Source organism: Apodemus sylvaticus, chromosome 15 (assembly GCF_947179515.1).
Source record: "Apodemus sylvaticus chromosome 15, mApoSyl1.1, whole genome shotgun sequence".
NCBI classification, from domain to species: domain Eukaryota; kingdom Metazoa; phylum Chordata; class Mammalia; order Rodentia; family Muridae; genus Apodemus; species Apodemus sylvaticus.
In genome coordinates this window covers 9,106,692-9,130,696 of record NC_067486.1, presented here as the reverse complement: position 1 = coordinate 9,130,696, position 24,005 = coordinate 9,106,692, and the positions used below count along the sequence as shown (strand labels likewise).

The 24,005-nt window shown below is 38.5% G+C and overlaps 2 protein-coding genes across 2 annotated transcripts; both read left to right on the top strand.

Moving 5' to 3' along the window:
• The first annotated feature begins 1,557 nt into the window (after nucleotides 1-1,557).
• Nucleotides 1,558-1,737, top strand: LOC127665569 (keratin-associated protein 20-2-like). Its single transcript, XM_052158012.1, has one exon. It carries the CDS (start codon nucleotides 1,558-1,560, stop codon nucleotides 1,735-1,737), a length of 180 nt encoding a protein of 59 aa, XP_052013972.1.
• Nucleotides 1,738-9,475: 7,738 nt separating this feature from the next.
• On the top strand, nucleotides 9,476-9,640 carry LOC127665580 (keratin-associated protein 20-2-like). Its single transcript, XM_052158030.1, has one exon. It carries the CDS (start codon nucleotides 9,476-9,478, stop codon nucleotides 9,638-9,640), a length of 165 nt encoding a protein of 54 aa, XP_052013990.1.
• The last annotated feature ends 14,365 nt before the right edge of the window (nucleotides 9,641-24,005 follow it).

Genomic DNA, 24,005 nt, shown 5'->3' with positions numbered 1-24,005 from the left:
TGGGCTCACATGAAAAATATTAATACATTACCTAAAAACTTGCTATATTATTGTAGACAATAAGTACTTATTGAATAAATTATGCTTAATTACAATGAAAAGTTTTTAGTGGGGAGATGAAACAGGAACAGACCACCTCCAGAAGATAGACATGACGTCCAGTTGAGGCAGGGCACCACCCATCCATCTTCAAAATTTGTAACTCAGAACTGTTGTTGTCTGAAAGAAATATAGGGACAAAAATGGATCAGAGACTGAAAGAAAGGTCACACAGTGGCAGACCCATCTTGAGACACACCAAATCCTGATACTATTATAGAGGCCATATTGTTTGTACAGACAGGGGCCTGGCATGGCAGTCCTCTGAGAGGGTCTATCAGCAACTGACTGAGACAAATGTACATACATACAGCCAACCATTGGATTGAGGTCTGGGACCAATATGGAACAGTTAGAGGAAGGACTGAAGGAGCTGAAGAGGATAGAAACCCCTAGGAGGAACAACAGTGCCAACTCATCCAGCTCCCTCATATCTTCCAGGAGCATACATGGACTAGTTTGTGGCCCTGGGCACAGGTGTGGCAGAGGACTGCCTTATATGGCCTCAGTGGGAAAGGATACACTTAATCCTGTAGAAACTTGATACCTCAGGGAAGAGGGATGCTGGTGGGGTTGAGGTGGAGGTGGGGGGTGGGTGAGCACAATCTCAGAGGGGTAGGGGAGTGGTGAGATGGAGTGAAAAACTTTAGGAGGGGAACTGGGATGGGCCAAAGATTGGAATGTAAATAAATAAAATAATTTAATAGATAACTCATTTCACAAAGACAACACAAATCAAAAAGAGAAAATACTTAGAGGCAGGGGTAGGAGGAGGGGTTGGGGGTTTTCAGGGGAGGGGGAAACTGGGAAAGGTTTTAGCATTTGAAATGTTAATGAAGATTATATTCAATAAAAAACAAGAAAAATGAAGGAAGGGAGGGAAAGGAAAGGAAAGAGAAATGAGAAGAAAAAAGAAAAAAGAAAGAGAAAGGAGAGGAGAGGAGAGGAGAAGAGAGGAGAGGAGAGGAGAGGAGAAGAGAGGAGAGGAGAGGAGAGGAGAGGAGAGGAGAGGAGAGGAGAGGAGAGGAGAGGAGAAACAGAAGAATCTTCTGGTGGAGTATCAGGAATATTAGAAGCAAAATAATATAAGTAGGAAATTAATAAATTACACTGTATAAGTAAACCAGGTCATGTGTCTTCCATAAACTAAAAGTAAAGAGTAAATATAATACTAGACAAGCTGGAGAAAATGCAAGCAGAATTTTATGCCAGATATCTCATTATTTGAGCACAGAATTGTGACACAGAAACACAATCATTTCAGTTATGCAGCCTATATATGCAGTAATTCACATACCTTGTGTTTTCTGAAGCATAATGAATAGATATGTGGTAATACCTGTGGTTTTCCCTACCAAACATCTCAGTGTATAAAAGGCTCTTAGCAGAGTGTTATATCCAGATTCAGACTCAAGAACATACTACCAATCCATAACTGAACTGTGTACTCCTGACACCATGTGTTACTACGGCAGCTACTATGGAGGCCTGGGCTATGGCTATGGTGGCCTAGGCTATGGCTATGGTAGCCTACGCTATGGCTATGGCTGTGGCTGTGGCTGTGGCTATGGTGGCTATGGTTATGGCTGCTGCCGCCCACTCTGCTGTAGAAGGTACTGGTCCTGTGGCTTCTACTGAGGGGTTTCAACATCTGCTCAGTTTATTGGGTATAACCTGTCGTCTTACTGGAAGACACATCAGTTCATATCAGGAATTTTTAAATATTTTCCAAAATTCCAACATTATGCTCAACTCTGAGGAAGAGGAATGAAAAGCAGCATTTCCGTCTCAATCCTCATGTCCAGGTGGAATGTGGGACAGCTTGAAGAGTGCTTTAGAATCCTTATAATACTGATTAGAATGAGATTCTGTGGGGAAATTAACTCGTGCATGAAGACATATGATTATGAATAAACAATTTCTTTGAAAATACTCCTTTCCTGTTCTTTTATTAATGTCTATTGGTTTGGGATATGTGTTTATTTATATGTCTCTGCTTTATCACACACATGTAACAGTGAATAAATGAAGAAGGGAGAATAAGAAGGAAAGGGAGAGTCAGGGACAAACATTTTGATTCAAGATTTATATTTTGATAGATGTTTTGTGGGTTTTTTCATTCATTATCAATTTACTTTACATCTTGATTGCTGTCCACACCTCCTCCTGGTCCTCCCTTCACACAATTTCCCTCCATACTCCCCTCCACTTCTCCTCTGAGAGCATGGAGGTCTCTCACCCTCGGTATCACCTTACCTTGATGTATCAAGTCTCTGCAGGGCTAGGTCCATCCTCTCTCACTGAAGCCAAACAAGGCAGGCTAGTTAGGGGAAAGGGACGCACAGATAGTAAACAGGTTAAGAACAGGCTCTGCTTCAGGTTCTAGGGGCCCACATCAAACCCACCCAAGATGCACATCAGCTACATTTGTGCAGAGCCTAGGTTGAGACCATGTATGTTCTTTGGTTGGTGGTTCAGTCTCTGAACCTTCAAGGGTCCAGTTAGTTCATTCTGTTGGTCTTACTGCAGAGTTCCTATAACCTTTGAGGCTCTATATCTGCAAGACCTCCAAGCTCCATCCAATGTTTGGCTGTACACCTCTGCATCTGTTTCAGTCAGCTGCTGGATAGAGCCTCTAAGATGAAATTACACTAGCCTGCAAACATAACATAGTATCATTAATAGCTGCAGTGATTGGTGCTTTCTCTTGGCATGGGTGCTTGCCCTTTGGATGAGTTCTCAGGTTGGGATATTATTGGTTGGATATTTCCTCAGACTGTTCCATCTTTGTCCCTATATTTCTTATAGATAGGGCAAATTTGGGGTTCAAAGTTTGTGGGTAGGTTTCTGTCCTTATCCCTCCACCGTGATCTTGCCTGGCTACAGAAGTTGGCCTCTTCAGATTCCAGATTCCTATTACTAGGAATCTCAGCTAAAGTCTCCCCCATAGACTCCTGGAAGCCTCCTCCATCCCAGGTCTCTGGCACCTCCTAGAGATGTCCCCTACCTCTCCACCTCCATCACCCACCGATTTCCATTCATTTTCTGGCCCGCTGGCTGGATCTTCTGTGTTTCCACTAACCTGATCCTGAATACTAACCATTCCCCTCCTATACCCTCTCCTAACCAGGTCCATTCTTCTATCTGCCAACTATAACTATCTTGTTCCACTTCTAAAGAGATTCAAGCATCCTTGCTTGAGGTTTCCTTCTTATTTAACTTCTTTGTGTCTACAGAGTGTATAGTGGGTATCCTGTACTTTTCAGATATAATCCACTTTTAAGTAAGTACATGCCATGCATGTGTGTTTTGGTCTGGGTCACCTCACTCAGGATGATATTTTCTAGTTCTATTGATTTGCCTTCGAAACTCATGATATTCTTGTTTTTAATAGCTGATAGTATTCCATTTTGTAAATGAATCACATTTTCTGTATTCATTCTTCAGATGAAGGGCATCTGGGTAGATTCTAGTTTTTGGCTATTACAAATAAAGTTGCTATGAATACAGATGAGTAGGTGTCTTTGTGGGATTTTAGAGCATCTCTGAGTATACATCCAGGAGTGGTATAGCCGTGTCTTTTTTTTTTTTTAAATTTCATTCGGTATATTTTTTATTTACATTTCAAATGATTTCCCCTTTTCTGGTCCCCAACTCCCCGAAAGTCACATAAGCCCCCTTCCCTCCCGTTCTCCCACCCACCCCTTCCCACTTCTCTGTTCTGGTTTTGCCTTATACTGCTACACTGAGTCTTTCTAGAACAAGGGGACATTCCTCCGTTCTTCTTGTACCTCAATTGATGTGTGGATTATGTTTTGGGTATTCCAGTTTTCCAGACTAATATCCACTTATTAGTGAGTGCATACCATGATTGATCTTTTGAGACTGGATTACCTCACTTAGTATGATGTTCTCCAGCTCTATCCATTTGCCTAAGAATTTCATGAATTCATTGTTTCTAATGGCTGAATAGTGCTCCATTGTGTATATACACCACATTTTTTGCATCCATTCTTCTGTTGAGGGACATCTGGGTTCTTTCCAGCTTCTGGCTATTATAAATAGGGCTGCTATCAACATAGTGGAGCATATATCCTTATTACATGCTGGGAAATCCTCTGGGTATATGCCCAGGAGTGGTATAGCAGGATCTTTTGGAAGTGACGTGCCCAGTTTTCTGAGGAACTGCTAGACTGATTTCCAGAGTAGTTATACCAGTTTGCAACCCCACCAGCAGTAGAGGAGTGTTCCTCTTTCTCCACATTCTCACCAATACCTGCTGTCTCCTGAGTTTCTAATCTTAGCCATTCTGACTCCTGTAAGGTGAAATCTCAGGGTTGTTTTGATTTGCATTTCCCTGATGACTAATGAAGTTGAGCATTTTTTAAGATGTTTCTCCACCATCTGAAGTTCTTCAGGTGAGAATTCTTTGTTTAACTCTGTACCCCATTTTTAATATGGTTATTTGGTTTTCTGGGGTCTAACTTCTTGAGTTCTTTGTATATATTGGATATTAGCCCTCTATCTGATGTAGGGTTGGTGAAGATCTTTTCCCAATTTGTTGGTTGCCGATTTGTCCTTTTGATGGTGTCCTTTGCTTTACAGAAACTTTGTTATTTTATGAGGTCCCATTTGTCAATTCTTGATCTTAGAGCATATGCTATTGGAGTTCTGTTCTGGAACTTTACCCCTGTACAGATGTCCTCAAGGGTCTTCCTCAGTTTCTTTTCTATTAGCTTCAGAGTGTCTGGCTTTATGTGGAGGTCCTTGATCCATTTGGAGTTGAGCTTAGTACAAGGAGACAAGGATGGATCAATTCGCATTCTTCTGCATGCTGACCTCCAGTTGAACCAGCACCATTTTTATCAGAGATATTTACTGGGTCCTTAACCTGACAGTTATGGACCTATGACTCTTAGATTTGGTCTTCTCATATTATCCAACATTTTCTGGATGTTTTGCATTATAAACTTTTTATATTTGGCATATTTTTGACTGATATATCAATATCTTCTATGGTATCTTCTATGCATGAAAGTGTCTCTTTCATCTTTTGTACTCCATTAGTGATGTTTGCATCTGTAGTTCTTGTTCTCTTTCTTAGATTTTCCATCTCCAAGGTTGCCTTTCTTTGTTTTTTTTTTTTTTTTTTTTTTTTTTTTTTTTTTTTTTTTTTTTTTTTTTGCTTCTATTTCCATTTTCAGGTATTGAACCATTTTGTTTATTTCCTTCATTCATTTATTTTTATTTTTGTGTTTCCTTGTATGTATTCATTTCCTTTTCAAAGGCATCCTTCTGTTTGATTATATTTTTCTGAATTTTTTTAAAGGAGTTATTTCCTCCTTAAAGATCTCTATCATTTTCATAGTTTTTCATTTAAGGTCATTGTCTTACTTTTCAGGTGTGTTAGGATATCCAGTGCTTGCTGTAGTAGGAGAGCTGGGGTCTGATGGTGCCATAAGGTCCTGGCTTTTATTGATTCTGTTCTTGTGCTGGACTTTAGCCAGCTGTTTGTCTCTGGTATTGACTGGCCTGGTATTCCTTGGTAGTAGCAGTCTTCTAGGACTTCAAGTAAAGGTGGTAGGCTCTAATGGCATCAGACCCCTGGTTGTCTTGGATGGCATCAGGCCTCTGGTAAGCAGGCAGAGCTGATTGTCCTGGTTGTTCTCATTGGTCCAAGTGGCAGTGGGCCTCCAGGGAGGCAGGCTGAGCTATGGTCCATGGGTACAGTGCAGATCCATGATTTTGACCAAGTAGAGATGTTCAGAAGATGGAGAGCAGAGGAGATGGGGCAGACTTCACAGTTGCTGGGCATTCTGAAGTCTCAGCAGGCTTCAGAATTATGGTGGGGAGGGCAGATATCTCACCTGGTTGTCCCAGGTGGCAGCAGGCCTTTTTGGAGGCAGATTGATCTGTGGTGCAGGTAGTAGAATGCAGATCCAGGTTTGCAAGTAGAAGTGTGGATTAGAAGATGGAGCACAGAGGGGACAGGGTGATAGATACTTTGATTGTTTCCACAGTGCTGCTATTATAGTACTGTCACAAAGAACTTGTTGCTAGAAGACATACCCTGACATAAAAACTTTTTGTCTGCTACCTAAGTTTTCAGAAGAAGCAGAAGTTAGGTCTATAAGTATTTTGGAAGGAATCTACATAAGTGCTTCCTGTAATAGCTGTTATCACACCATCCTGAACAATGTACAGGGGTTATGTCCCTACCTATGTTTTCTAGGACCCATGTGCTATGTATCTAGTTTTATGCCAACTTAACACAAGCTAGAGTCACTAGCTTGACAAGGAATGGAAGGAATCTTAATTGAAAAAATTCCTCCATAATACCCAGCTTTATGGTATTTTCTTAATTAGTGATTGATGTGGGAGGTCCAGAACATTGTGGATGTTGCCTTACCTGGACTGTTTGTCTTGGGTTCTATAACAAAACAGGCTGAGCAAGCCATGAGGAGCAAGCTAGTAAGCAGCATCCCTCCATGGCCTCTGCATCAGCTCCTGCCTCCTGGTTACTGCCTTGTTTGCGTTTGTATTCTGACTTCCTTAGATGATGAACAATAATGTGGAAGTATGAGCCAAATAAACCCATTCCTACCCAACAAGCCTCGTGTTATTTCAGCACAGCAATAGAAACTATAATGCAAGTAACCTATTTTCTCTCTGTAGCCATTTAATTAACAGCAGACTCATTGTAACTTTGACTTGCAATTATAACACAACAGTGAAATAGAACTTTATTTAACTCTTTGGCTATCTACATGTTTTCTTTTGATAGATGTCTATTTAAATCTCTAATCATTTTAACATAAATTTTTATTGAGCTGTTTAGTTGTAGATACTCCATATAATTTTAGTTATGATTTTTAGTTACTAAAGTTACTAATTCTCTATTCTTTAACAAAATCTGTTTTGTTTTTTGTTTTGTTTTTTGTTTTGTTTTTTGTTTGTTTTTAACTGTTTGAATTGTCCTGCTGTGCAGAACCTTCTTAATTGGCTACAAGACAACTTGTAAATTTTCATGTTTATACCTAAGCTTTTGAACTCTCATTTAATACTGTTTAAAACCAAGCCACAAAACTCTTACGTGTGTGATCTTATATGAATTTTATGGCTTGAAATTTGTATTTAGTCCTTTCATATGAATTCTGTTTTCAATGGTGCTTTCAAATATAGTTTTTGTTTTTTGTTTTTTAACTTTTCACATCTTCACTTTACACCTTGTTCACAGCCGTTGTCCTGGTCAGCCCTTCCCACAGTTTTCTCCCATCCCCCTCCCCTTCTCCTCTGAGCAGATGGAGTCCCCCTGGGTATTCTCCTACCCTGGCATTTCAGGCCTGCTAGGCTAGACACTTCCTCTCCCTCTGAGGCCAGACAAGGCAGTCCAGATAAAAGAACATATTCTACCTACAAGCAACACCTTTTGGGATAGCTTTAGCTCCAATTGTTCTGGACCCACATAACGACCGGCCTACATTTGCTACATATGTGCAGGGAGGCCTAGGCCCAGGCCATTTATAATGTTTGGTTGGTGGTCCAATCTCTGAGAGCACCAAAGTCATATGCTCTTTCCTTGTATTGGCATATTATAGATAATAGGTAGATAGATAGATAGATAGATAGATAGACAGACAGACAGACAGGTAGCTGACAGGCAGGCAGGCAGGCATGGGTTTTGTTATATAATGGTTATATACATCTACTGCTGGCAGTATTTGTGGATACAAGGCATTTTAAGATAGGTACAATAAAATCTGAGCACTTTTTCTGGTGAAATCATACAATATGTACATTTGTAGTTATAAGACTTCATTGATATAGATTTGTCTGTTAGGCTGTCAAACTATCAAATTTGAAATTTTATTAAAATTAATGCAAACAAAGTCATGTCTTTCAATGATGGGATTTCATCATTTGTACCAATCCATTAGCTACAAAATGGGAGGCAAAGGCAGCACATATAACTTGTTCTCTTTTTAAAAAAGAAGACTGTATTGAGAACTTCATTTAATGTTTTGTGCATAATAAAAAAGATTCTACCACAAAGTAAATTTCTGGAAATGGACACAGAACATTGTGTTTATGTGTATATGTGTATGAAATTTGATTGTAGTGTGTCTGTGGTATAAGCACACAGGCGGGCGTGTGACAAGTGAACTCATATGAAGACCAGAGTAAGACACAGAGTACTCTAGATTCTATCTACCCACCTAAGCTTTTTTAGCACAGGACTAAACATGGGCTTGGCCTGGAAATCAACAAGGTCCAGAAATCATCCTGACTCTAACCCACAGAACACTAGGATACAGGCATGTGGCTTCATGACTTTTTTCATAGTTTGGAAGATTGTAACTAAGGTCCCCACACTTACATACCAAGTACTTGTACCCCACTAAGTCATCTTACCTGATATTAGATGAATGTTTAAATTGAGATGCCATGAATTAATTTTCAGGTCTAAGACATGGAGATCATGATGTTTTTAAAAGTAAAATTAGAGTTGGAAATATTGTTTACAGATTAAGAGATCTGAATAATCTTACAAGAGGACCTAGATTCAATCCCCAGCACTCCCTGTCCAAATCACAATTCTCTCTTATTCCATTTTCAGAATATCCATAGTCTACACCTGACACCTTCAGGCACTATACCTGCACAATAAACACACATTGAGCCAAAACCTGAACACATAAAAATAATAAGTTTTTAAATTATGGTTTATCAAAGTGGAATGTTGGATCATTTGTGGACACTTTCTGCACATTAAATGACATTGTATCTTCCAGTTGTTTTAAAACTACACACAGGGAAAACAATGTATCTAGGAATATACCTAGATAAATTCACATAAGATGAAAACTTGCTACCAAGTACATTTAATGTAAACAATACACCACTCATTCTTCATGAGCAAGGCTTCAGAAATGTTATCCTACCAATAAGTTCATTACAAAGTAACAATAGTAATGATGGGAAACAAAGCAAAGACCTTTCTGTGACCTAGGTTACAAATGGAAAAAGGAGAAAACTATTTAATGATTTGAATCATCTGACAAAATCATGTGCTGTATTTTGTTCACTAAGCTAGCAAAATAATAGTCTAGAGTCTTGAAAATGGCAGGATTTCCATGATTTTACCATCAGACACAATGGTAGCAGCACAATTATCTCAGTTATGCATCCTTGCCTGTCCAGTAAAGCAAGACATTTGTGATGTTTTCTGAAGCATGGTAGAGAGATGTGTGACATTATAATGCCTGTGGTTTCCCAACAACAAACCAGGTGTATAAATGGTCCCTGGCTAGTGGTGACACACAGACTCCCTTAGAACCTATTCTTATCTCCCTCTGAACACTCCACTCCTGAGACCATGTGTTACTACAGCAGCTACTATGGAGGCCTGGGCTATGGCTATGGTGGCCTAGGCTATGGCTATGGATGTGGCTATGGCTGTGGCTGTGGCTATGGTGGCTATGGTTATGGCTGCTGCCGCCCACTGTGCTGTAGAAGATACTGGTCCTGTGGCTTCTACTGAGGAGTTGCTATACCTGATCCACCTACTCAGTCTCTGAATCAAAGTACCTCCAATTATCCAAAAATCAGGATCATTTTAAGGGCTTCTAAAATACATCTAAATTATCAGTTATTTGGGGGAAAATGAATAAATCCAAATTGTCTATTTTGCTGCATCTTTATCAATGATATAGTATGACAATTTGTGAAAAAATATTTCTTCTGAAACTGTGCTTAATAATGTGTGAACTACATCAACTTGACTTTCAATGTATATGTAAAAATAGATTTGTATTATTAAATAAACCATATTTGTTGCAAGCATTTCCATGTTCTAGTTTTCATAATTGTCTCCCAAATATATGTATGAGTTTTCATAAGTTGCATGTGCATGTTTGTCTCTGGGAATAAGAGAGAAAAGAGACAGAAAACTGCCCATTTGTGATCATTATGGGAGGAGATGGTAGAGAAGTCTAGAGGGCCAGGAGAGTGAATAGAAATATGAAGCTGTAGTGGGTGGGGCACAGGAAGCAGGAGGAACCCTCTAGAAAGTCCCAGAGACCTGGGATGTAAGAGGTTTTAAGGACTCAGTGGAGATGACCTTAGTTGAAATGCCCAACAGTGTGGAGATGGAAACTGAAGAGACAATCTCCAGTAAATAGAAAGATCTCCCAGTGAAGGGATGGGGCCACCCACCCATCATCAAAATTTTTAACCCATAATTGTTCCTGCCTAAAGAAAATGCAGGGACAAAAATGGAGCAGAGATTGAAGTAAAGAGCATGCAACAACTAGTCCACCTTGAGATCCATCCCATGATCAGGCATCAAACCCTGACACTATTACTGATACCATGTTTTGCTTGCAGACAGGGGTCTGGTATAGCTGTGCTCTGAGAGTCTCTACCAGCAGCGAACAGAGACAGATACAGATACTTACAGACAATCATTGGATTGAGGTCAGGGACACCTATGGAAGAGTTAGGGGAGGGATTGAAGGAACTGGATAAGATTGTAACCACGTAGGAACACCATTAGTAACAACTAACTGGACCTCTCAGAGCTCCCAGAGACTAAGCCACCAATTAAGAGAACGCACGGGTTGTTCAGTGGCCCGTAACAGAGGACTATCTTGCGTGGTCTCAGTAGGAGAGGATGCATGTAATCCTGTAGATATATGATGCTCTAGCAAAGGGGAATGATGGAAGCAGAGGGATATGGATATGTGTGGTGGACAGGATGGAAGGGTACACCCTCTCAGAAGCAAAGAGAAGAGGGGAAAGGACTCTGGGAGTGGGGACCGGGAAGAGGGGCAATATTTGTAATGTAAATAAATAAAATAATTTAATAAATAAAAATACTAAATCAAAAAAGACAGATGAAAATATTCCCAAATTACATCAGAAAAATAAAATAAATACCACTTTTACAAATAAAATAAATAAAAATTATAGGACAAAAATACCAATTCTTTCTAACAAACCATAAAAACTTATATTTATATGCTTTTGTATATCTACCATTTCTTCTCATTGCTGTATGTTTTTAAAACATGTATTCCCGATCATATTTTAGTAAATTATGTTGAGACGTTATGGGTATACCTTCTTACATTACTAAGAGACACAATCTTACATCATATTCTTTGATCCTCTGGCTTGTACAATCTTTCTCTATCCTTTTCTGCAGTGATACTTGAGCCTTTTTGGTGCAGGAGTGTTTTATAGATCTCTCCATTAAGACTGGCTCTACAACTCTGCATTTTGATTGGTTGTGCTTTTCTGTAGTGGTCACCATCTGTTGCAAAGAGACGATTCCTTGATGCAGATTAAAGACTACACTTAGCTTGTTTCTATAGTTGTTTTTAACTTAATTTTTTTAATTGATGCTTTGGGAATTTCACATTGTGTACCCTAATCTCACTCATCTCCCAGACCTTTCATCTCTGCCCTCTACCCTTGTACCCTCAAAAGTAATTTAAAAAAATTTAAAAAAAAATCTTGCTGACCCCTCTGGGCAAGAACCTGTTCCTCTTTTAGCCCCAGTGTTCTCTCTGGGCTTCTGCTCAGCTATCTTGTCTCCTGTTCTGCCACTGGTCTACCACTTTGCTCCTCCTCCTTTTTTGCCTTTGTATCACATATTTGTTAGGCATAATAACAAGTGGAACTGTGGTGTGTCACACTGCATATCATTTTGCCCAAATAGCTTTGCTTGCAAATGATTATTGATTGCTACAGGTTGTTGGTCTGATTCAAGGCATCTGGCTTCTGCTAAAACATCAATACTGGTCCCTCGTTGAGACTCCTCTCAGACATTCTGCTGTTGCCACAAATTATGGATATCCTGAGGTTAGGGTATGGCTCTCCTGTGTCTATGACACTGCCATCTTTTGCCAGTTGATGAGGGATGGAGCCAACTCTCCAAAGTGTGGTGGTCAGAGAAGGATGGGGACATCTCTCATATGTCCATGCCATTGGGGGCAGCTCTCCCCAAACCCACACCACTGACCAATGCACATGTTAGAGTGGACAGGTAAAAGCCCAAGTGTCTTCTTCCTTACACAAGCAATATAGGCAAATGGAGAAAGCTACAAGCCTAGCAGATAGTCCCATCTCGGGGAATGCCAAAGGGTCAATAAAGCATACATACAATTAACATCATAGTGACAAAGCAGATTATAACTAGAAATATACATGTATATATATACATATATGCATGCCACAATAATTAATGAAAATGAGTCCAGAAATTAGCAGGAGAATGGGGAGTGGTATGTGGGAGGGACTGAAGAGAAGGAGGGGAAGAGATAAAAGTTACAGTTATAATTGTAAAAATTATGTATATATATATATATATATATATATATATTTATGAGTATTTTCTACAATAGCTGTACATCACAGCAGAGCACTTATATTCTAAGGGTGTGTGTGTGTGTGTGTGTGTGTGTGTTCCACAGAACCTGTGCTTAGATTTCATACGCTAGAGCCCTATATTATGAAATCCTTCTCACCTTTTAAAATATGCCAACTAGAGATTGCCCCTTTGTTTTCACATACTGAACACATCAATACTGCTAACACCACTCTGGCTTAAAAACAGAGCTGAAAAGTATGGCTTCTAAATATACCATTTTTATTTAAAATACTTAGAAAATTGCATGTATTCTCCACAGCGAGATGAGTTTCTTGAAACCATGAGTGTATCAATTTTTAAATAAACATTAGGATGTTTTATTTTTCCCAGAAGTCCATTATTTTTCAAATATGCAATCTGTATGTCCAAATATTCTCAATCCAATCACTTTCGTCTTTGGCATAGTCTTTACTCATAGTTTTACTCAGGAAAGTCCAGATGCCAACATAGTGCCATGTGCATTACCCAGAGGAACATTGATAAGGACACTATGAGTGGACATTAATATGTACATTAACATGTACATTAATATGTACATTTGCACGGTTCTTCCTATCCTTTCATTCTTTTTCCCTATGTGACATGTCCTCAACAGATGCCAATTTGAGGATAAACATAAACTCATTGAGAATGATTAAAAAATCAGTCTGAAACATGAGCTAAGCCTGTTGGCCAAATCCAACTGACCCAGACAGACATAAACTGTAACTGTTAGTGCCACACACTGAAGTTTCTCAAGCGTGTGTGCCAGGTCGATTACAGACTGAACCATCTTCTCAGCCCCCTCCTCTCCACTCTTGAAAGCCACAAGAAGGTCCATCCAGACCCTTGCCTAGTTTGCCTGTGCCATTCCCCAGTCCTCAATTGAATCCAAGCTGTGCTTCTGCAGCAATGCCATGTGCTATTCCAGGAAGTACTATAGTGGTCAGGGTGACAATTTTGAGTTTTAGACTGTGACTAAGATGTGAATTGCTCAGCTGCTGTCTCTCCATCTGCTGAAGAACATTCCAGTCCTATGGGTTATATTGAGAAACTTCTAGAACTGTGTAGATGATTCAGTTACACCTCTTCTGAATTTTGATTAGTAGTTGTGAAATGCCGTCTAGTTGGCTTCCTAAGTCAGGCAAAGAAAGATAAATATTCCTAGATAACACTAATATAAATGTACTCATTCAAGTAAAGTAAAATGCTATCTTAATATACTGATATCACAACCAATAATTACATTAGTTTTTTGGTATTGCAGTACTTTCCACAATGTGAATCTTATTTCCATGCTTTTATTTTGCTGACTTTATCCTTTTTAACAAAAGCCTGGTTTAGATAGGATCCCACAGAGCCCCGACTGGTATTTTGCTTTGTGTATAGCTGAAGATGACCTCTTACCACACCCAGCTGATGCTTTTTCTCAGCTCCTTAGACTCTGAACATTCAAACTGAAACACATTTCTTTGTTTCTGCACAGCCTAATTTATTTGGTGTGCTTTAAGTATATTTCTATTGAAGGCACATTTGAAATCATGGGGAACTATTGAATTTGATGATATTTCAGATAATTCATTCTACTTTTATTAAAAGGATTAATTCATTTCTATTTGACTTTTAATATATTTCACATAAAATAAGAACATAAATAGTGTCATGTGGAGCTCTTTATTATGAGAACATCTTTTTCCAAATGAAATTTTAGCTACATTAAATTTATATTCATTATAAAATACCATCAATGAGAATAAAGATCCCAGTTTACCTGACATTATGAAAAGTTATATGGTATAACCTCATTTACACAGTAAAATAACTTTATTTCATTTTCTCTAAAATCCCAGATATGTTTCTAATATCCTGTTTAATTTCCAGGTCTTTGTGATATGCATTAGTAAAACAATTATATTAATAATCAGTGAAACTGAAGCAGAAAATAAGAACAAAGATAAAAACAAATAGAAATCAGATAACAAACTGATCTTGAAGTTCTCAGATACCAAAATTACTTAAAATATAAATGATCTAAATTCACCAATTAAGAGATAATAGCAATAAGCAGACTGGAAAATATATATCACACAACTATAAGAACTATATGCAATTTATCTATAATTCAATAAAGAAAGTGACTTCTTACATTTAATATAAGTAATGCAAATACTATGTCATGCAGAGATTAATAAAATTATATTAAAAAACTACTGTGGTGAAAGGGTCTATGCAGAAGCATACAGTTTATTATTGTCTTCTGTGAATTTTGCACAAGTCATTGGTCTAATATCCAGACATTTATACCTGCTACATTTTAGTTGTCATCACCAATGTGGTGTAAATATTTCTATCCACATTTTTGTAGATGTACTTGTTTGTATTTTATCACTTCTGTGCTTGGGGAGACAGTCTCATTGCCATAGACATAAGCTTTCCTCCTTTTTTGAAAGCTCCAGTTGTTCTACACTGTAGCTAATGACTCAGTTTAAAAATGGTTCATTTTCCTTCGTATTGGGATTAGTCATCTTCATGTGTATTGATTTAACATTTCTCTGATAAGGAATCAGGATAAAATTTTTCTTATATTCATTGTCCACTAAGAGTTAAAACTTAGAAAGTATGTGTTTTGTGTCCTTGTGTGACTTTTAAGTGGTTGTCTAGCTGTTTCTCATGTATTTAATAGATTTATTTAGAAACCCTTCTTACACTTTTATGCTTTTCTCAAATATTATATCGTAGCACAGTTTCACCTTTTTCTGTTGCTCCCAGTCCCTCCCTCAAATCACCCATCTCATTCAGATCCACTTCTCCTCATTTTCCTTTCAGAATAAAAGCACATCTCCCAGACATATCAACTGAATACAGCATAGTAAGTTACAATAAGCTTAGTCACATAACCTCATATCAAAGCTGAACAAGACAACCCAGTAGAAGCAAAAGTGTCCTCAGAGCAGGCAAAGGAGCCAGTGACAACCTCTCTCCTACTGATGGGAGTCCTACAAGAAGACCAAGCTAAACACCATAAAATACTTGTACAGAACCTGGCTTAAATTCATACAGGCTCTCTGATAGTTGCATCAGTCTCTGAGAGTTCTGTGAGCCCTGCTTAGCTACTTTGTGAACCTTGTTCTTCTGGTAACCTTGACTTATTGGTGTATTTTTTTCTATTTTCTTGGGTTCTTATAGTTCTCACCCTTACAACTTTTATTCCTCCATAATCTTTTCAAACCCCCAACACTACATAGGAGAGAAAGAAGGTTAGAGGGAAAAGGGCATGTAGATCTCTTTTGATTTCCTCCTGGTGATTAAGGGTGTTGTGTTTCTTCTTTATAGTCAGGTTATCTCCAACTCCTTATTCTCATAAAATTGAACAAACAGCAATAAGGAGAAGCAGGAGCAGCAGCCTTTTCAAAATCCTCCCAGCTCTCTCGGAGCTCTGGGGGACCCTTTCCAGAATCCCCAGAATTAAATTATCCACAGCTGTCAAAAAATGTCTCTGCCAGTGCATGAGGCAAATCATAATCACCTGCTGTGAAGCAGCCTCTCATTCCACACCTGGGAATGAAACAAAAACATACCCACATAACATTGCTGGGTTTTTAAGAAACCAATATTCTCACTACATCAGCTCTCCTGAACTGGAAGATGTGTCCATTGCATTCATCTCACAATATTCTTATAATCTCTGCTTAAAGTTCTATCAATTTATTCTTTTCATTTTGTGTTTACTTTATTTTATGTGATTTAGTATAAAAGGTACTTTTGTAAATTATTATCCTATCTAGTGCGATTTAGTCACAAGATAATCCTATCCCTACATGAACACATATTACTTATTTTATCCAATATACAAAATTAAGTGTCTATATGTGTCTTAGTTAGGGTTTCACTGCTGTGAACAGATACCATGACCAATGCAAGTTCTATAAAAGACAACATTTAATTGGGGCTGGTTTACAGGGTCAGAGGTTCAGTCCATTGTCATCAATGCAGAAACATGGCAGCATCCAGGCAGATTTGGTGCAGGAGAAGCTGAGAGTTTTACATCTTCATCTGAAGGCTGATAGTAGACCAGGCAACTAGAATGAGGGTCTTAAGGCCACACCCACAGTGTCACACCTACTCCAACAAGGCCACACCTCCTAATAGGGTTACTTCCTGGGCCAATCATATAGAAACCATCACATTCCACTCCCTGGCCCCCATAGGCTTGTTTAAACATGAGTCTATGGGGGCCATACTTAAACATAGCATAATGCGAAATACATTTAGTCCAACTTCAAAAGTCTCTGTAGTCTATAGCAGTCTCAACAAGTGCAAAGTTCAAGGTCTCTTTTGAGATTCATCCAATCCCTTAACTGTACTCCCCCAAGCAAGAAAGGAAACCAGCTGGGCAAAGTCCAAACTCTGCATCTCCATGTCTGATGGCAAAGCAGTCTTCAGACATCCAACTCCTTTTTCATCTTTGTTGACTGCAGCAAGTTTCTTTCTCCTAGGCTGGTTCCACTCCCTGTTAGCAGCTTTCCTTGGTAGGCATCCTGTGGCTCTGGCATCTTTAACATCTTGGAGTCCCCAAGTCAATTTCATCTTCACAGATTCTTGTTCCAATGTCTGAGATCCACACAGGATCTTCTGTGCATCTCCAAAGAGCTGGTGTCACTTCTCCTGCTCTGCCTTCTGTAGCACTCTAAGTTCAAGTTGGCCCACTCCACTGCCACTGCTGTTCTTAGTGGTCATCCCATGGTACTGGCATCTCTAATATGCTAGGGTCTTTCACTGCAACTATGCTTTACCAAAGCCTCTCATAGTCTGTCTTCATGGTACCAAGCCTCAACTCCTTTGCATGACCCCTTCAGACCTGGGCTGTCAATTACAACTGAGGGTGCACTTTCACCAATGACCTTCCATGGCCTCTCACAGTGCCAAAGCTCATCTGTTCTTCATGATGCCTTCATGTCTTCAAAACCAATACCACCTGGATGAATCTTACATGTTACCAAATACAACTGCAGCATGAGGTACAACCTAGGCTATTTCTGAAACACAGCTTCTTTGTGCTCACAGAAAACACTTCCCAGAAGATTTTACCTCAGTAATGCTGGTCTTTCTTAATCACTAGCTCCAGCTAACCAGCATCAATTGTCCCAGTAGTCTCTTCCTCTTGAATATAAAGCCAAAGACACATGTCCGAAGCTGCTGAGTTCTGCTGCTTGCAGGAGCTGGAGCATTGGCCCCCGTTTCTATTACATTATCACTAGCTTCCTTTTTCCCAGCTCCTTCACTGCCTAAATTGGCTATCCTGAATCTTATTCCATAGACTGACTTTGAACTCAAGAGATCTGCATGCCTGTCCCCTAAGCACCAGGATTAAAGGTGTGGTCCACCAAACCTGGATTTAAGTTTTTCTTCACCTAGAATTTGTTCTGTTCTAGGCTGGCCTTGAACTCAGAGATCTGCTTATCTTTGCTTCCTGGCATTAAAGGCTTGTACTACCAAGCCTTGACCTAAATTTAGCTGGGTGGAATCTTGCCCCCAGGTCACCACTCCCTTGATTCAATTTAATATCCTTTGAATTCATCTCCATTTCACTTCCTGGAGTCCCTTTAATACTCAAACTATATATTTTGTACTTTTCCTTTCTCAGCTTACTATGTTTGTTCAAAATTCTCTTCATCAGACTTAACCAGAGAATGAAGTCTTTGTTGGGCTTTTTGAGACTTCCTTTGCATAAGCAGTTAATGTAAATCTCTTTACTGCGCTAGGCAGTCTCCTCAGACAATGGCAAAAAGCAGCTGCTTTTTTCACCAAAGCATCACAAAAACAGTCTCTCAGCCACATATTAAAGTTCTTCCCCACTGAAAACTCTTGGGCCATCAGGCCTACACAGTTCAAATGACTCTCAGCAACATTGTCTTCCATATTCCTATTAGGCTGGCACATTAAGCCTCTCTTTCTTTCTTTTTTTTTTTTTTAGTTTTCATTTTAGTGCTTTACATGAAGCAAAACTGCCTATAAACCTGTGTACATTTATTTTGTTATGGAATAAATTTTTTTATTCGATATATTTTTTATTTACATTTCAAATGATTTCCCCTTTTCTAGCCCCCCACTCCCCGAAAGTCCCACAAGCCCACTTCTCTTCCCCTGTCCTCCCACCCACCCCTTCCCACTTCCCTGTTCTGGTTTTGCCAAATACTGCTTCACTGAGTCTTTCCAGAACAAGGGGCCACTCTTCCTTTCTTCTTGTAACTCATTTGATGTGTATATTATGTTTTGGGTATTCCAGTTTTCTAGGTTAATATCCACTTATTAGTGAGTGCATACCATGATTCACCTTTTGAGTCTGGGTTACCTCACTTAGTATGATGTTCTCTAGCTCCATCCATTTGCCTAAGAATTTCATGAATTCATTGTTTCTAATGGCTGAATAGTACTCCATTGTGTAGATATACCACATTTTTTTTGCATCCACTCTTCTGTTGAGGGATACCTGGGTTCTTTCCAGCATCTGGAAATTATAAATAGGGCTGCTATGAACATAGTAGAGCATGTATCCTTATTACATGGAGGGGAATCCTCTGGGTATATGCCCAGGAGTGGTATAGCAGGATCTTCTGGAAGTGAGGTGCCCAGTTTTCGGAGGAACGGCCAGACTGCTTTCCAGAGTGGTTGTACCAATTTGTAACCCCACCAGCAGTGGAGGAGTGTTCCTCTTTCTCCACACCCTCTCCAACACCTGCTGTCTCCTGAATTTTTAATCTTAGCAATTCTGACTGGTGTAAGGTAAAATCTCAGGGTTGTTTTGATTTGCATTTCCCTAATGACTAATGAAGTTGAGCATTTTTTAAGATGCTTCTCCACCATCCGAAGTTCTTCAGGTGAGAATTCTTTGTTTAACTCTGTTTCCCATTTTTTAATAGGGTTGTTCAGTTTTCTGGAGTCTAACTTCTTGAGTTCTTTATATATATTGGATATTAGCCCTCTATCTGATGTAGCATTGGTGAAGATCTTTTCCCAATTTGTTGGTTGCCGATTTGTCCTCTTGATGGTGTCCTTTGCCTTACAGAAACTTTGTAATTTTATGAGGTCCCATTTGTCAATTCTTGCTCTTAGAGCATACGCTATTGGTGTTCTGTTCAGAAACTTTCTCCCTGTACAGATGTCCTCAAGGGTCTTCCCCAGATTCTTTTCTAATAGCTTCAGAGTGTCTGGCTTTATGTGGAGGTCCTTGATCCATTTGGATTTGAGCCATTAAGCCTCTCTTAAAGCATTTCACGGCTTTCCAAATCCAAAGTCCCAAAATCCACATTCTTCCAAACAAAAGCATGGTCATGCCTATCACAGCAATACCCCAGTCCCTGGTACCAACTTCTGTCTTAGTTAGGGTTTCATTGCTGTGAACAGACACCATGATCAATGTAAGTTTTATAAAAGACAACATTTAATTAGGGCTGGCTTACAGGTTCAGAGGTTCAGTCCATTGTCATCAAGGCAGAAACATGGCAGCATCCAGGCAGATTTGGTACAGGAGGAGCTGAGAGTTCTACTTCTTCATCTGAAGGCTGCTAGTAGAAGACTGTCTTCCAGGCAACTAGGGTGAGGTTCTTAAGGCCACACCCACAGTGACACACCTACTCCAACAAGGCCACACCTCCTAATAGAGTTACTTCCTGGGCCAATCATGTAAAAACCATCACAATATGTCTCTATAAACATTGCTTTGGGGCAGTCTCTGGATGGCCTTTCCTTCAGTCTCTGTTCCATTTTCCCCCTTTATTTCCTTTAGACAGGAACAATTCTGGGTCAAAATTTTTACATGGACAGATGACACCATCCCTTGACCCAATGAGGATAACCTTAGCTGAAATTCCCAAAAGTGGGGAGATGGAACCTGAAGAAACAGCTTCTAGTAGACAGATATGGACCCAACTTGAGATCTATCCCATGCACAGTCACAAACCCTGCCACTATTACTGATGCCATGGTGTGCTTACAAACAGGAGTGTGGAATGGCTGTCCTCTGTGAGGCTCTACCAGTACCTGACAGAAACAGATGCAGATACTTATAGCCAGCCATTGGACTAAGCTTGGGGGTCCCTATGGAAGAGATAGGGGAAGAACTGAAGGAGGTGAAGGGGACTGCAACCCCATAGGAAAAATAGTATCAATCATCCAGAACAATCAACCAAAAGGTGTACTTGGGCTGTTTGGTGGCCCCTGCTAAGTATGTAGCAGAAGACTGCCTTCTCTGGCTTCAGTGGGAAGGGATATGCTTGGTCCTGTGCAGGCTTGATTCACCACAGAAGGGGGAGGCTAAAGGGATGAGGTGGGAGTGGATGGCTGTTGGGGGAGCACCCTCTTATAAGTAAAGTAGAGGGACAATGAAGTGAGGGGCTTGTGGAGGGAGTACTTAACTTTGAGTGTTTATCCACTTAAATTTTCTGAATTTTCATTGGTATATTTGGTTTATTTACACTATTTACACTACTGATACATGGATATGAGATATATATGGATGAGTTTGTCATACCATTATTGTTTTATCTTTTCTCAAGATTTTCATGTCCCATTTTCCATTTAATCAGATATTTTATATCCTATTTTTCTCTCTTTTAAAACATGTTTTTACTAAATGTATATATTTGGTAATGGATTTTTGTGTAACATTTATTTATTTGGTAAAAAAATTTAAATTTATTTGGTATGTATGTGTTTTGCATGCGTATATGAATTCCAGTATGAAATGAAATACACACACACACACACACACATATACACACAAACACACACACAGCATGGATATCAAAAGAAAACATGTAGAGATCAGAAATCAGTTGTCTGTTTCCACTGAGTAAGTCCCAGAGATAAAACTCAGGTTTTCTGGCTTGGGTGTGAGGTCTGTGATGCCCACAGCCATCCTTCTGGCTCTGTTTTGAATTGAAAATTATATTTTGTTTTATTGAATTGGAAATTATATGTTGTTTTATTATTGAAATTGTCATTCAATAAAGTAAAATACAGTTCTTTTTAGATTATATCTTAAGATAAATAAACACTGTATCATTCATGTAATTCTTAAAGTACTTAACTACTGCTATAAAGTTTTATCTTTTCTTCTGTTATTTGGAGCACTTGGTTCTATATGTAGTTTGGTACTCCACAAAGATCAAAAAAGAGGATGACAATGCTTTACATGGAAATACTGATCGTTATTTACTGTGATAGTTACTAATCTCTTATTTCTCAATGGCAATTTTGTTCTTAAATGAAATAATTCCAGGTGACAAATTCCTTCCAGCATGTATTTTAATATATCTGATGTGTTTGCATGCCTGGAATGATTGTTAGTTCCTTTTACTACATAAATATTTTCAATGACAACTATTTAATTAAGCATTTTAAAAATGCAATGCCTAAAAACAAATCAAATAAATGTAACTTTGCAACATAATTAAATTCTGGCATTAGTTTGCACAGTTTTATAAGCTGTATATCCTCAGTAGTCGTGTGTGCATGCCAAGATGATGGCGATTGAACTTAGAAAAAATAGGAAAACATTTTCAGTAATTCAGGGAAGAAATGTTTCAATTACAAGAAATTCTGGAGGAAAAAAAACAAAGTAAAATGTGTCTCCTACACTGGTCAGAAATCCTCAAACTCAACAAGTTAGAGGACACAGAAGCTTCAGGGATCTTTGGGAGTAAGTAGTGATTTAGGTAAAAGCTAACATATTCCAAAGTCCTATATGGTCTCTTTGCTCTTCTGAGATAATACAGCTTTCTCCTCTTTTAGTCAATCTTGTTCAATTTTGGCCAAGAGCCTTTTATCAGAATATTTATCATGAAATGCTTCTAAGAAAAGAACCTAAGAAAAGTAATTTCTAGTTCCTGTGGTAAATGAGGAAAGTAGAAACAGAAAAATAATGTAGAGTTGTTTTCAGAAAATGTTGTAAGTTTCACTGGGAGACACAAGTAATGTAACACTGTCAAACACATATCTCAGGTGTCAATTTTTCAGGTACTGTTTAGATTAATAGAGTTAGATAAGATTTTATCTTATAGAATAATATTTTAAAGATATGTATATGTTTATATCATAAGAAACATAAAACTCCAATTGTACCTCTGATTGCACAAGAATATATGATAATGTATACCATTACATAAAATAGCACTTTCAGGAATATTTACCAAACAGTATACTTGAAATTAAATAAAGAAAATTAAAGATATAGAAAAAGAAATATCGCATTTTCAACTACTAAGATAATTGACATTATTAAAACAATTATTATACAAATAATTCAGCAAAATAACTCAGAATGAGAAGAAAATGGATACACAGAAAGATATACATAAATCTGATACATAATTATTAATTAAATGTATGTCAACACTATAAATAAGAAGTGAAATGAAAATTACCTGAATTAAAGTGAACAGGGAATTAGAATAGTTATTCATCAAAGAAAATAGAAAATAGGACACACATATCTGAGATCCAAGGGTAACCTTTGTAAATGAGAGAAAACCTAGGAAGGGCTGTGTTACCGCCTCACGCAGAATGATGACTCCCAGCTTAGCCCATTTACCTGAAAATTTCCCATATTTTTTAATATCTGAAGATATTTAATTCTATAAATGTAACACATTTTTCCAGTATAATAATCACTTAGCAGTTGTCTGAATCCTTTCCATTTCCTAGCTACTGTGAGTATAACAGCAAAGAACATATAGGTAGTTATCAATTTATGATATAGAGTCCTTTGGGAATATGTTCAACAGCTCTATAGATGGATTGAATGCTAGATTATTTCTAGCACTTGAGGAACCTCCACTCTAAGTTCCACAGGCTACACAAGCATGCATTCCTAGCAGCAATGAATAAATCTTTCACAATACCCACATTGGCATGTTTCATCATTTGTTTGTTCAGATCTTTCTGTTCGGCTTGGGTAGGCTAAAGTTTCAAAGCAGTTTTAATTTTTATTTCCAGAGTACCTAGGAATATTGGATGGTTTACCTACATCTCTCAACCACTTTACTTTTGTCTTTTGAGAGCTCTGTTTGGTTCCATTTCCAGATTTTAAACTATGCTGTTTGCTTTCTTACTCAATGTTGAGTTTTTTTTGGTTGTTTGTATACTATAGACATTAACTTTCTGTCATATATATAGCACTTGAAGATTATTTTCCCATGTTGTAGGCCACCACTTCACTTGAATGATGATGTTCTTTGCTGTACTGTAGCCTTAAATTTCAAGAAGTTATGTTTATTAATCATTGCTCTTGATGTCTGTGAAACTGTGATCCTGATTAGAAAGTCCTTTCCTATGTCAATGAGTTCAAATATAGTCCCAACTTTCTCCTCTATCATGTAGAAAGTTAGTAAGGGGATAGGCCTTAGGGCCTGAAGTAGATGGGACAAAATATGGGTACATAATGGATTAAAGGGAATTAATTATAAAAGAACAGAGGATCTGAGGGTAGACTTGG

Bases quoted from the DNA above. Each gene is read 5' to 3' on its own strand.
- LOC127665580 (XM_052158030.1), top strand. From the start codon at position 9,476: ATGTGTTACTACAGCAGCTACTATGGAGGCCTGGGCTATGGCTATGGT.
- LOC127665569 (XM_052158012.1), top strand. From the start codon at position 1,558: ATGTGTTACTACGGCAGCTACTATGGAGGCCTGGGCTATGGCTATGGT.